At 43.7% G+C, this 12,064-nt stretch overlaps 1 protein-coding gene across 6 annotated transcripts in view; it reads right to left on the reverse strand.

The window, feature by feature from the left end:
* Positions 1-7,672: 7,672 nt before the first annotated feature.
* CGA (glycoprotein hormones, alpha polypeptide) overlaps positions 7,673-12,064 on the reverse strand; it is a 44,661-nt gene continuing 40,269 nt past the window's right edge. For all 6 annotated transcript variants that reach the window (XM_044292278.1, XM_044292276.1, XM_044292273.1 and 3 more), the window contains one exon: positions 7,673-7,756. In XM_044292278.1, the coding sequence (XP_044148213.1) occupies positions 7,682-7,756 (75 nt within the window). In that variant the 3' untranslated portion in view covers positions 7,673-7,681. The remainder of the gene's footprint in view (positions 7,757-12,064) is intronic.

The following is a 12,064-nucleotide window of genomic DNA, read 5'->3' on the forward strand; positions in this document are numbered from 1 at the left end:
TGGCAATGTTGCCACACCCCAGATAAGGCCGTTGCTTCATTATGATCAGATTAAAAGCGATCGGCTGGATAATTTTTCATAGAAAAAACATTATTTTTCTTTTCTTTTTTAAGTTGTATGGGTTTTTAATACATAAAATAAACTATTAAGAGACTTTATTATGATTTTTTTATTAGAAATAATGCAGACAATTTAAAAAATCCCCATCAATTCCAATACAAAGCAAGTACAGAGCTCAGAACAAAATTATTTCAGGATGTCGTTAATTCGACAATAATTAATCAATTCGACACACGTCCCCGGACAGGGGACGTAACAGGGATTAAACTGATGAGAATAGTACTACAGAAAATACCACTCATATCGGGTGTGACAGTAAATTGCACAGCGCAGACGCAGTGACCGTGGCGTGGATTCAAACAAAGGGGAGGGAGCCAGCGTTTTTTTAACCATCTTCCCGTTCGGAAAATCAATTTAATAAATGGACCCCAGATTGGGGATGTCACGTAACAGGGACTAAACTGATGAGAATAGTACTACAGAAAATACCACTCATATCGGGTGTGACAGTAAATTGCACGACGCAGACGCAGTGACCATGGCGTGGATTCAAACAAAGGGGAGGGAGCCAGCGTTTTTTTAACCATCTCCCCATTCGAAAAATCAATTCAATTCACCTTTCGGGGACCCTTGGTGTTGTACGTGGCTGGGTGGAGGAAGAAACCTTCAATGATATCAACGGGACATGGCTAGCTTGGTATCCAACCTTGTGCAAATGGGAAGTTTGCTGTTGGGCAAATGGACTGTTTGCGGTTGTTTGCGGTGCATTAAAAGGGGAGTTTGGTCTTTCAATGTCTGTGAAGCGGGCGTAACCCTTACACTACCTGATCGATACAACATCATACCTGATCGTATACACACACTGGATGCTTTAAACCACGTTGTTATGCCCTTTATGGATTAAAATCCAACTCTGCGTCAACTATGTAATTTTCCATGGGAGTTTTGCCATGGATCCCCCTCCGGCATGCCACAGTCCAGGTGTTAGTCCCCTTGAAACAACTTTTCCATCACTACTGTGGCTAGAAAGAGTCCCTGTGGGTTTTAAAATTTGCCTGCCTATTGAAAAATTCACCTGCCCCGTTCGCGAACATTTGCAGAAATTCGCGTTCGCTGTTCGCGAACGGAAAATTTTATGTTCACGACATCTCTACTGATATGGTGTTATTTGCCTATTTTCATTAAGATCCTCCAAGATAGCATCTCTTAGAAAACCTTCAAACAGTTTACCCACAACAGATGTTAAACTTACCGGCCTATAGTTTCCGGGCTCTGTTTTTGCACCCTTCTTGAATATTGGCACCACATTTGCTATGCGCCAATCCTGTGGAACACTCCCTGTCAGTATAGAGTCTGTAAATATGAGAAATAAGAGTCTAGCTATGACATAACTTAATTCTCTTAGGATATGGGGGTGTATGCCATCTGGTCCTGGCGATTTGTCTATTTTAATCTTTTAAAGTCCCTGTTGTACTTCTTCCCGGGTCAGACAGGGCACTTTTAATAGGGAATTTACTTTTACATTCTGCATTTCATCTGACAGTTTATTTTCCTCAGTGAATACAGTGGAGAAAAAAATATTTAATTGCTTTGCTTTCTCCTCGTCCCTCTCTACAACTCCCCCCTCATTGCTCTGTAGAGGGCCGACACCTTCAGATTTATACTTTTTACCATTTATATAATAGAAGAACATTTAAGGGTTAGTTTTGCTCTCTTTGGCAATTCATCTCCCGGTCTCTAGTTTAGCGGCTTTTATTTGTTTTTTACATATTCTATATTTTCCTTATAGTTTTTCTGTGCTTCCTGGCTCCCCTCCTGTTTTAGTGATTTAAGAGCTTTCTTTTTGTCATTTATTGCTTTCTTTACAGTTCTATTTATCCACATTGGTTTCTTCTTGCTCCTTAACCTTTTATTCCTATAAGGTATGTACCTCTCACAATTAGATTTTAGGATGCTTTTAAAAATATCCCATTTTGTGGCGGTATTTTTATTTCAAGGACGTTGTCCTAGTTAGTTACACCTATGGCCTCTCTTAGTTGGTAAAATTTTTCTTTTTTGAAGTTTGGGATTTTTGTTCTTCCCTGTAGAAATTCTGGTTTGAATGATAATTGGAAGGTTATTACTTTATGGTCACTATTTACCAGGTGTCGCCCAACCTGCACATCTGTTGCTCTGTCAGGTCTATTGGTTAATACTAAGTCTAGTATGGCCGTCCCTCTAGTCGGGTTCTGAACCAGTTGGGAAAGGTAATTGTCTTTGGTTATTGCCAAGAGCCTGATTCCTTTATGAGATGTACAGCTTTCAGTTTCCCAGTCTATATCTGGGTAGTTGAAGTCCCCCATAGTAACCACCTCCTTATGATTTGCCGCCTCGTCTATCTCGTTTAGTAGTAGATTTTTTGTGGTTTATAATAAACTCCTATTAGTAATTTATTATTATTTTTGCCTCCATGTACAGTATTTCTACCCACAGTGACTCCACATGTTCATGTCCCTCACTTATATCTTCTCGGACTGGGGCTTTATACAGGACTTTACATAAAGGCATACCCCTCCCCCTCTCTGGTTTTGACGATCCTTTCTAAACAAACTGTAACCTTGTACATTAACTGCCCAGTCATAGCTATCATCCAGCCATGTCTCAGTTATTCCCACTATGTCATAGTCCTCCTCACACATCACTAATTCCAGCTCCCCAGTTTTATTCGTCAGGCTTCTGGCATTAGTATACATACAATTAGGAGGTTTATGTATATTTTTTACCCTACACCTTTTCTTTCTGAACTGTTCTAGTCCCTCCTTCCATCTTACCATCCTATAACGTAATTACCCTTCCCCCCAGTCCCTAGTTTAAACACTCCTCCAACATTCTAGCCATCTTTCCCCACAACACAGCTGCCCCTTCCCCATTGAGGTGCAGCCCATCCCTACGATAGAGCCTGTAGCTGACAGAGAAGTCAGCCCAGTTCTCCAGGAGCCCAAACCACTCCTTCCTACACCAGTTCTTGAGCCACTTGTTAACCTCCCTAATCTCCGACTGCCTTTCTTGTGTGGCTTGTGGTACAGGCAGTATTTCAGAAAACACTACCTTTGAGGTCCTTGCCCTAAGCTTTTGACCTAAATCCCTAAAATAATTTTTAAGGACTCTCCACCTTCCTCTAACTTTGTCATTGGTTCCGAAATGGACCATGACCGCTGGCTCTTCTCCAGCCCCTCACAGTAATCTGTCAACCCGATCCGTGATGTGTCAAACTCTAGCGCCAGGAAGACAACACACTGTTTGGAGATTACGGTCTTTGTGACAGATTGCTCTTTCTGTACCCCTAATAATTGAGTAATTTAAAATGTATTTTCACAAATGCCAGAAGTTTGCATGTCTGCACTGAAGCTAACTGCTGCACCCAGGTTTTCCACATTCTGATATTGTCCACAACTCTCATATGTCCTTCTAATCCCTGGTATGTCTGCACAGAAGCTAACTGCTGCACTCAGCTTTTCAACAGTCTGATATTGTCCATACCTCTCATCTTTTCTTCTAATCCCTGGTGTATCTGCACTGAAGCTAACTGCAGCAACCAGCTTTTTCACAGTCTGATATTGTCCACACCTCTAATCTTTCCTTCTAATCCCTGGTACGTCTGCACTGAACTTTAACCACCTCCCGTCCGATCATAGACTAAAAACGTCCGGGAGGTGGTTCTCTGTTTCTGAATGGACGTTCCAGAACACAGCCCTAAACAACTTTTTAACACTTTTAACTCCCTTCTCCTCTCATCTCAGCTGAGGACTTTGCCAAATACTTCAAACAAAAGATAGTCAACATCAAAGAAAGCTTCAGCACACAGTCCCCACAGACCCTCTACACAACTGCTCAGTCCTCTTCTCCCAAAACCCGCTTCTCCACCATTACAGAAGAAAAACTCTCCACTCTACTCTCCAGATCACATCTCACCACCTGTGCACTTCACCCAATCCCATCCCACCTCATCCCTAACCTCACCACAGTGTATATCCCAGCCCTAACTCATCTCTTCAACCTATCACTAACCTCTGGTGTCTTTCCCTCTGCTTTCAAACATGCTACCATTATACCCATCCTCAAAAAGTCTTCACTTGACCCATCTTTTTTTGTCCAGTTATCACCCCATATCACTTCTTCCATATGCTTCAAAGGTACTTGAACAACATGTCTATTTGGAACTGTCCTCTCACCTCTCCTCCTGTTCCCTCTTTGACCGCCTACAATCTGACTTCTGACCCCACCACTCTACTGAAACTGCCCTTACCAAAATCACCAATGACCTACTAACAGCCAAAACCAAAAAACATTACTCTGTCCTCCTTTTCTTTGACCTGTCCTCTGCCTTCGACACTGTTGACCACTCCATTCTGTTGCAAACTCTCTTATCTCTTGGCATCACTGACCTGGCCCTCTCCTGGATCACATCATACCTCACAGACCAGAGTTTTAGCGTCTCCCACTCTCGCATCACCTCCTCGTCCCATTCCCTCTCTGTTGGTGTACCGCAAGGCTCTGTCCTAGGATTTCTGCTCTGCTCTATCTACACTTTTGGCCTAGGACATCTCATAGAGTCCCATGGCTTTCAGAACCACTGTTATGCTGACGACACACAAATCTACCTCTCTGGTCCAGACATTACCACCTTACTATCCAGAATCCCACAATTTCTATCTTCTATATCATCCTTCTTCTCCTTTCACTTTCTAAAACTTAACATGGATAAAACAGAATTCATCATCTTTCCCCCATCTTGCTCAACAGCCCCAACAGACCTATCTATCACGATCAATGGCTGCACACTCTCCCCGGTCAACCAAGTCTGCTGCTTTGGGGTGACCCCTCTCCTTCCGACCACACATCCAAGCCCTTTCCACCACCTGCCGCCTCCAACTCAAAAACATCTCCCGCATCCGCGCTTTCCTTAACTTTTAATCTGCAAAAATGCTTTTACATGCCCTCATCATCTCCCGCCTATACTACTGCAACATTCTCCTCTGTGGCCTTCCATCTAGCACTCTCACACTCCTCCGATCTATCCTCAACTCTGCTGCCCGACTAATCTACCTCTCACCCTGTTACTCCTTTGCCTCTCCGCTCTGCCAATTCCTTCACTGGCTCCCCATTGCCCAGCAAATTCACTTCAAAGTACTAACAAATACATACAGGGCCGTCCACAACCAGGGCCGGTGCAAGGAATTTTGCCGCCCTAGGCAAAGATCCATTTTGCCGCCCCCTCATGTCACTCACTCACTGACACACACTCACTGACAGACATACACCTACCCACTGAAACACACACACACACAGAAACTCACTGACACTCACTCACTGGCAGACAAACACACACATATACTCACTGACAAACATACATATACTCACTGACAAACACACAGACACTTACTGACCGACAGACATCCACACTCACTGACATACACACACAGACACTCAATGACAGACACACATACATTTACTGACAGAAAGACATACATACACTCACTCACTGACATAAATACACACGCAGACACTCACTCAGTCAAACACTTAAACACTCACCTCCCTGGGGTCCAGAGTGGTGCAGCTCCTCAGTCCTCAAGTGCGCCATTTAGTATGCCGGGGCCGGAATTACGTAATATGCCTGCTCTGCCATATTTAAGAAGGACCTCCACCTTCTGGCCCCCCTGTAACGGCACTGGGGGCGGCTCAAGAGCCGCTCGCCCAGGGCTGCAGCCCCAGTCAGGGGAAGCCCACCAGGGCACCCCCAGCAGGCCGGCGCCCTAGGCGAACGCCTAGTTCGCCTATATTGTTGCGCCGGCCCTGTCCACAACCTGTCCACTTCCTATATCTCTGAGCTACTTTCCCGATACATCCCCACACGCACTCTAAGATCCTCACAAGACCTTCTTCTCTCCTCTTATCACCTCTTCCCACAATCGCCTCCAAGATTTCTCCCGTACATCCCCCACACTCTGGAACTGGCTACTCCAACACATCAGACTCTCACCTACAGTGGCATCCTTAAAAAAAAAACTGAAAACCCACATCTTCAGACAAGTCTACAACCAGTGACCCTACTGCCTCTATACCACCATGACCAACTTTACCCGCACCTACTGTGTCCTTCTCCCTCACCATGTAGATTGTAAGCCCTCATGGGCAGGGCCCTCTCTCCTTCTGTACCAGTTTGTAACTCGTCTTGTTTATGATTAGTGCAATTGTCAGTGCTGGGCCCTTTATTATTTGATTTATTATATCGAGGATGGGATTAATAGCACCATTTCTATTTTTGCAGATGATCCTAAGCTATGTATAACCGTACAGTCTATGGAAGATGTCCATATACTACAAGCTGACTTGAACACTATGTGTGATTGGGCATCAACTTGGCAAATGAGGTTCAATGTGGACAAATTCAAAGTTATGCATCTTGGTAGTAATAATCTCTGTGCTTCATATGTCCTAGGTGATGTAACACTGGGAGAGTCACTTATAGAGAAGGATTTGGGTGTCCTTGTGGATGGTAGATTAAATTACAGCATACAATGTCAATCAGCTGCTTCTAAGGCCACCAGGATATTGTCATACGTTAAACGAGGCATGGACTCACGGGGCAAGGATGTAATACTACCACTTTAAAAAGCGTTGGTACGGCAGTTCAGTTCTGGGCACCAGTCCATAGAAAGGACGCACTACAGCTGGAAAAAGTACAGAGGAGAGCGACTAAAATCATAAGGGCATGGAGGATCTTAGTTATGAAGAAAAATTAAAAGAATAGAATTTATTTAGTCTTGAGAAGAGATGTATAAGGGGGGACATGATTAACCTATACAAATATATAAATGGGCCATACAAAAAATACGGTGAAAAACTGTTCCATGTAAAATGCCCTCAAAAGACAAGGGTTGCATGAAAATCACAGCATGTTCTATATTCTGCGTTTGTCACGCAATGCTGGCCCCAAGCAAGTGCGGATGCGATGTGTTTTTCATGGATGGTTGCTAAGAGATGTTGCTTGTAAACCTTCAGTTTTTTATCACGCGCGTGAAATACGCATCAATGCGCATTACACCCGCATGATAAAAACTGAACAACTTGACGCAATCGCAGGAAAAACTGAATGAACTTGCTTGTGAAATCGCGCATTTTTAACTGAACGCATCCGGAACGCATCTGGACCTAATCCGTATCGCTCACCTGCAAGGAGCCTAAGAGAGCCACCTGTTGTAGACCACTGCTATATGATAGGTAATACAAATTGTTTGATATCCAAATGATTGCTGTGCCCCCTCCTTCAGAAAGACGTCTATGAATCATTCTGTTTTTCTCACATTTTACAATTGCAGACACTTCTAGTGATTTACAAAAGGCACATCACATGCTTACAGTCCTAAGAAAGCAGACCTAAATAAAATAGCAATTCTATCTTATTTTAATGCAGAAAGGCATTTTCAATTTTATTTTAATGCAGTGACAGTAATTATAGTGAAGAATAAATGTACTGACATTCAGGCACATTAGGCTAGGAACATTTTTTGATGTGGTAAAAAAAAAAAAAAGTTTAAAGATGTTTAAAGTGACTTTTTTTTTACATAAGATGTAACATTTAAAATTTATGGTAGAGGCATGTACTGCAGTGACAAGCAGTGTGATTCTCAATCTTCATACCATTTATTGTCACCTAAAATGAAAGAAACAAATGTTAACAATTAATAATGCTATGTAAATGGAGAACTTACAGAAAGACTTGGAAAACTTTCATGATATAAAGTAATTCATTTGTCACTAGTGTTCTGAATGTTTCTCCACTTTCCCAAAGGTGGTATCCATGAGTTATGTACATCTTCTATACAAGACCTGACACATATATTTGGCACCACATATGGCTCAGCAGATGGAAAACAACCCTTTAACCACCTCCCGACCGCCTAACGCGCCGATGCGTCCGGGAGGTGGTTGATTTGTTCCTCCTGGACGCATCGGCGCGTCATCTCGCGATACCCGAGATTTCCTGTGAACGCGCGCACGCAGGCGCGCGCGCTCACAGGAACAGAAGGTAAGCGAGTGGATCTCCAGCCTGCCAGCGGCGATCGCTCGCTGGCAGGCTGGAGATGTGATTTTGTTTTAACCCCTAACAGGTATATTAGACGCTGTTTTGATAACAGCGTCTAATATACCTACTACCTGGTCCTCTGGTGGTCCCTTTTGTTAGGATCGACCACCAGAGGACACAGGTAGGTCAGTAAAGTCGCACCAAACACCACACTACACTACACCCCCCCCCCCCCCGGTCACTTATTAACCCCTTATAAACCCCTGATCACCCCATATAAACTCCCTGATCACCCCCCCTGTCATTAATCACCCCCCTGTCATTGATCACCCCCCTGTCAGGCTCCGTTCAGACGTCCGTATGATTTTTACGGATCCACAGATACATGGATCGGATCCGCAAAACACATACGGACGTCTGAATGGAGCCTTACAGGGGGGTGATCAATGACAGGCAGGTGATCACCCATATAGATTCCCTGATCACCCCCTGTCATTGATCACCCCCCTGTCATTGATCACCCCCCTGTAAGGCTCCATTCAGACGTCCGTATGATTTTTACGGATCCATGGATACATGGATCGGATCCGCAAAACACATGCGGACGTCTGAATGGAGCCTTACAGGGGGGTGATCAATGACAGGCGGGTGATCACCCATATAGATTCCCTGATCACCCCCTGTCATTGATCACCCCCCTGTCATTGATCACCCCCCTGTAAGGCTCCATTCAGACGTCCGCATGTGTTTTGCGGATCCGATCCATGTATCCATGGATCCGTAAAAATCATACGGACGTCTGAATGGAGCCTTACAGGGGGGTGATCAATGACAGGAGGGTGATCACCCATATACACTCCCTGATCACCCCCTGTCATTGATCACCCCCCTGTAAGGCTCCATTCAGACGTCCGCATGTGTTTTGCGGATCCGATCCATGTATCCATGGATCCGTAAAAATCATACGGACGTCTGAAAGGAGCCTTACCAGGGGGGTGATCAATGACAGGGGGGTGATCAGGAAGTCTATATGGGTGATCACCCCCCTGTCATTGATCACCCCCCCTGTCATTGATCACCCCACTGGTAAGGCTCCATTCAGACGTCCGTATGATTTTTACGGATCCATGGATACATGGATCGGATCCGCAAAACACATGCGGACGTCTGAATGGAGCCTTACAGGGGGGTGATCAATGATGGAGGTGATCAGGGAGTCTATATGGGTGATCACCCCCCTGTCATTGATCACCCCCCTGTAAGGCTCCATTCAGACGTCCGCATGTGTTTTGCGGATCCGATCCATGTATCCATGGATCCGATCCATGTATCCATGGATCCATAAAAATCATACGGACGTCTGAATGGAGCCTTACCAGGGGGGTGATCAATGACAGGGGGGTGATCAGGGAGTCTATATGGGTGATCACCCCCCTGTCATTGATCACCCCCCTGTCATTGATCAACCCCCCTGTAAGGCTCCATTCAGACATTTTTTTGGCCCAAGTTAGCAGAAATATATTTTTTTTTTGTTAGTTTTTTTTACAAAGTCTCATATTCCACTAACTTGTGTCAAAAAATAAAATCTCACATGAACTCACCATACCCCTCACGGAATCCAAATGCGTAAACATTTTTAGACATTTATATTCCAGACTTCTTCTCACACTTTCGGGCCCCTAAAAAGCCAGGGCAGTATATATACCCCACATGTGACCCCATTTCGGAAAGAAGACACCCCAAGGTATTCCGTGAGGGGCATATTGAGTCCATGAAAGATTGAAATTTTTGTCCTAAGTTAGCGGAAAGTGAGACTTTGTGAGAAAAAAACAAAAAAAAATCAATTTCCGCTAACTTATGCAAAAAAATAATAATTCTATGAACTCTCCAGGCCCCTCATTGAATACCTCGGGGTGTCTTCTTTCCAAAATGGGGTCACATGTGGGGTATTTATACTGCCCTGGCTTTTTAGGGGCCCGAAAGTGTGAGAAGAAGTCTGGGATCCAAATGTCTAAAAATGCCCTCCTAAAAGGAATTTGGGCACCTTTGCGCATCTAGGCTGCAAAAAAGTGTCACACATGTGGTATCGCCGTACTCAGGAGAAGCTGGGGAATGTGTTTTGGGGTGTCATTTTACATATACCCATGCTGGGTGAGAGAAATATCTTGGTCAAATGCCAACTTTGTATAAAAAAATGGGAAAAGTTGTCTTTTGCCAAGATATTTCTCTCACCCAGCATGGGTATATGTAAAATGACACCCCAAAACACATTCCCCAACTTCTCCTGAGTACGGCGATACCACATGTGTGACACTTTTTTGCTGCCAAGGTGGGCAAAGGGGCACACATTCCAAAGTGCACCTTTCGGATTTCACAGGCCATTTTTTACAGATTTTGATTGCAAAGTACTTCTCACACATTTGGGCCCCTAAATTGCCAGGGCAGTATAACTACGCCACAAGTGACCCCATTTTGGAAAGAAGACACCCCAAGGTATTTCGTGAGGGGCATGGCGAGTTCCTAGAATTTTTTATTTTTTGTCACAAGTTAGCGGAAAATGATGATTTTTCTTTTTTTTCCTTACAAAGTCTCATATTCCACTAACTTGCGACAAAAAAATAAAAAATTCTAGGAACTCGCCATGCCCCTCACGGAATACCTTGGGGTATCTTCTTTCCAAAATGGGGTCACTTGTGGGGTAGTTATACTTCCCTGGCAATTTAGGGGCCCAAATGTGTGAGAAGAACTTTGCAATCAAAATGTGTAAAAAATGGCCTGCGAAATCCGAAAGGTGCACTTTGGAATATGTGCCCCTTTGCCCACCTTGGCTGCAAAAAAGTGTCACACATCTGGTATCGCCGTACTCAGGAGAAGTTGGGGAATGTGTTTTGGGGTGTCATTTTACATATACCCATGCTGGGTGAGAAAAATATCTTGGTCAAATGCCAACTTTGTATAAAAAAATTGGAAAAGTTGTCTTTTGCCAAGATATTTCTCTCACCCAGCATGGATATATGTAAAATGACAACTTGTGACAAAAAAATGACAACTTGTGACAAAAAAATAAAAAGTTCTATGAACTCACTATGCCCATCAGTGAATACCTTAGGGTGTCTACTTTCGAAATGGGGTCATTTGTGGGGTTTTTCTACTGTCTGGGCATTGTAGAACCTCAGGAATCATGACAGGTGCTCAGAAAGTCAGAGCTGCTTCAAAAAGGGGAAATTCACATTTTTGTACCATAGTTTGTAAACGCTATAACTTTTACCCAAACCATTTTTTTTTGCCCAAACATTTTTTTTTTTATCAAAGTTTTTTTTCCAAAATTTTACAGCTGAAAGTGAAAAATGACATTTTTTTGCAAAAAAATCGTTACATTTTGATTAATAACAATAAAAGTTAAAATGTCAGCAGTAATAAAATACCACCAAATGAAAGCTCTATTAGTGAGAAGAAAAGGAGGTAAAATTCATTTGGGTGGTAAGTTGCATGACCGAGCGATAAACGGTGAAAGTAGTGTAGTGCCGAAGTGTAAAAAGTGCTCTGGTCATGAAGGGGGTTTCAGCTAATGGGGCTGAAGTGGTTAAGCAGTTCTGTCACCAGATCACCCCTATTAAACCAGGCACATAGCCTGGTAGGGGTGATGCTGAAGTTTAAAATAATATCTTCCTCCTCACTGTCGGGGCCATGGTTGTTGAGTGGGCTTTTTGAGTACGAGCACCGCTATGTGACGCCTAATGACATCTTAACACAACCCCTCCCCTTGATTGACAGTGCTAGACCAAATCGAAGTCCTACTCTAGCGTTGTCAATCAAGGGGAGAGGGTCTGTTTAGACATCAGTAGACATGACACCCCTGCTTCTGAAAGAAATGCTGAAGAGGGGAATAATTAGGCTAAAAGAGACATTAAGGAAACCCAAAATAAGAACTATTCC

This window comes from Bufo gargarizans, chromosome 4, assembly GCF_014858855.1.
Source record: "Bufo gargarizans isolate SCDJY-AF-19 chromosome 4, ASM1485885v1, whole genome shotgun sequence".
In the NCBI taxonomy this organism is placed as follows: Eukaryota; Metazoa; Chordata; class Amphibia; order Anura; family Bufonidae; genus Bufo; species Bufo gargarizans.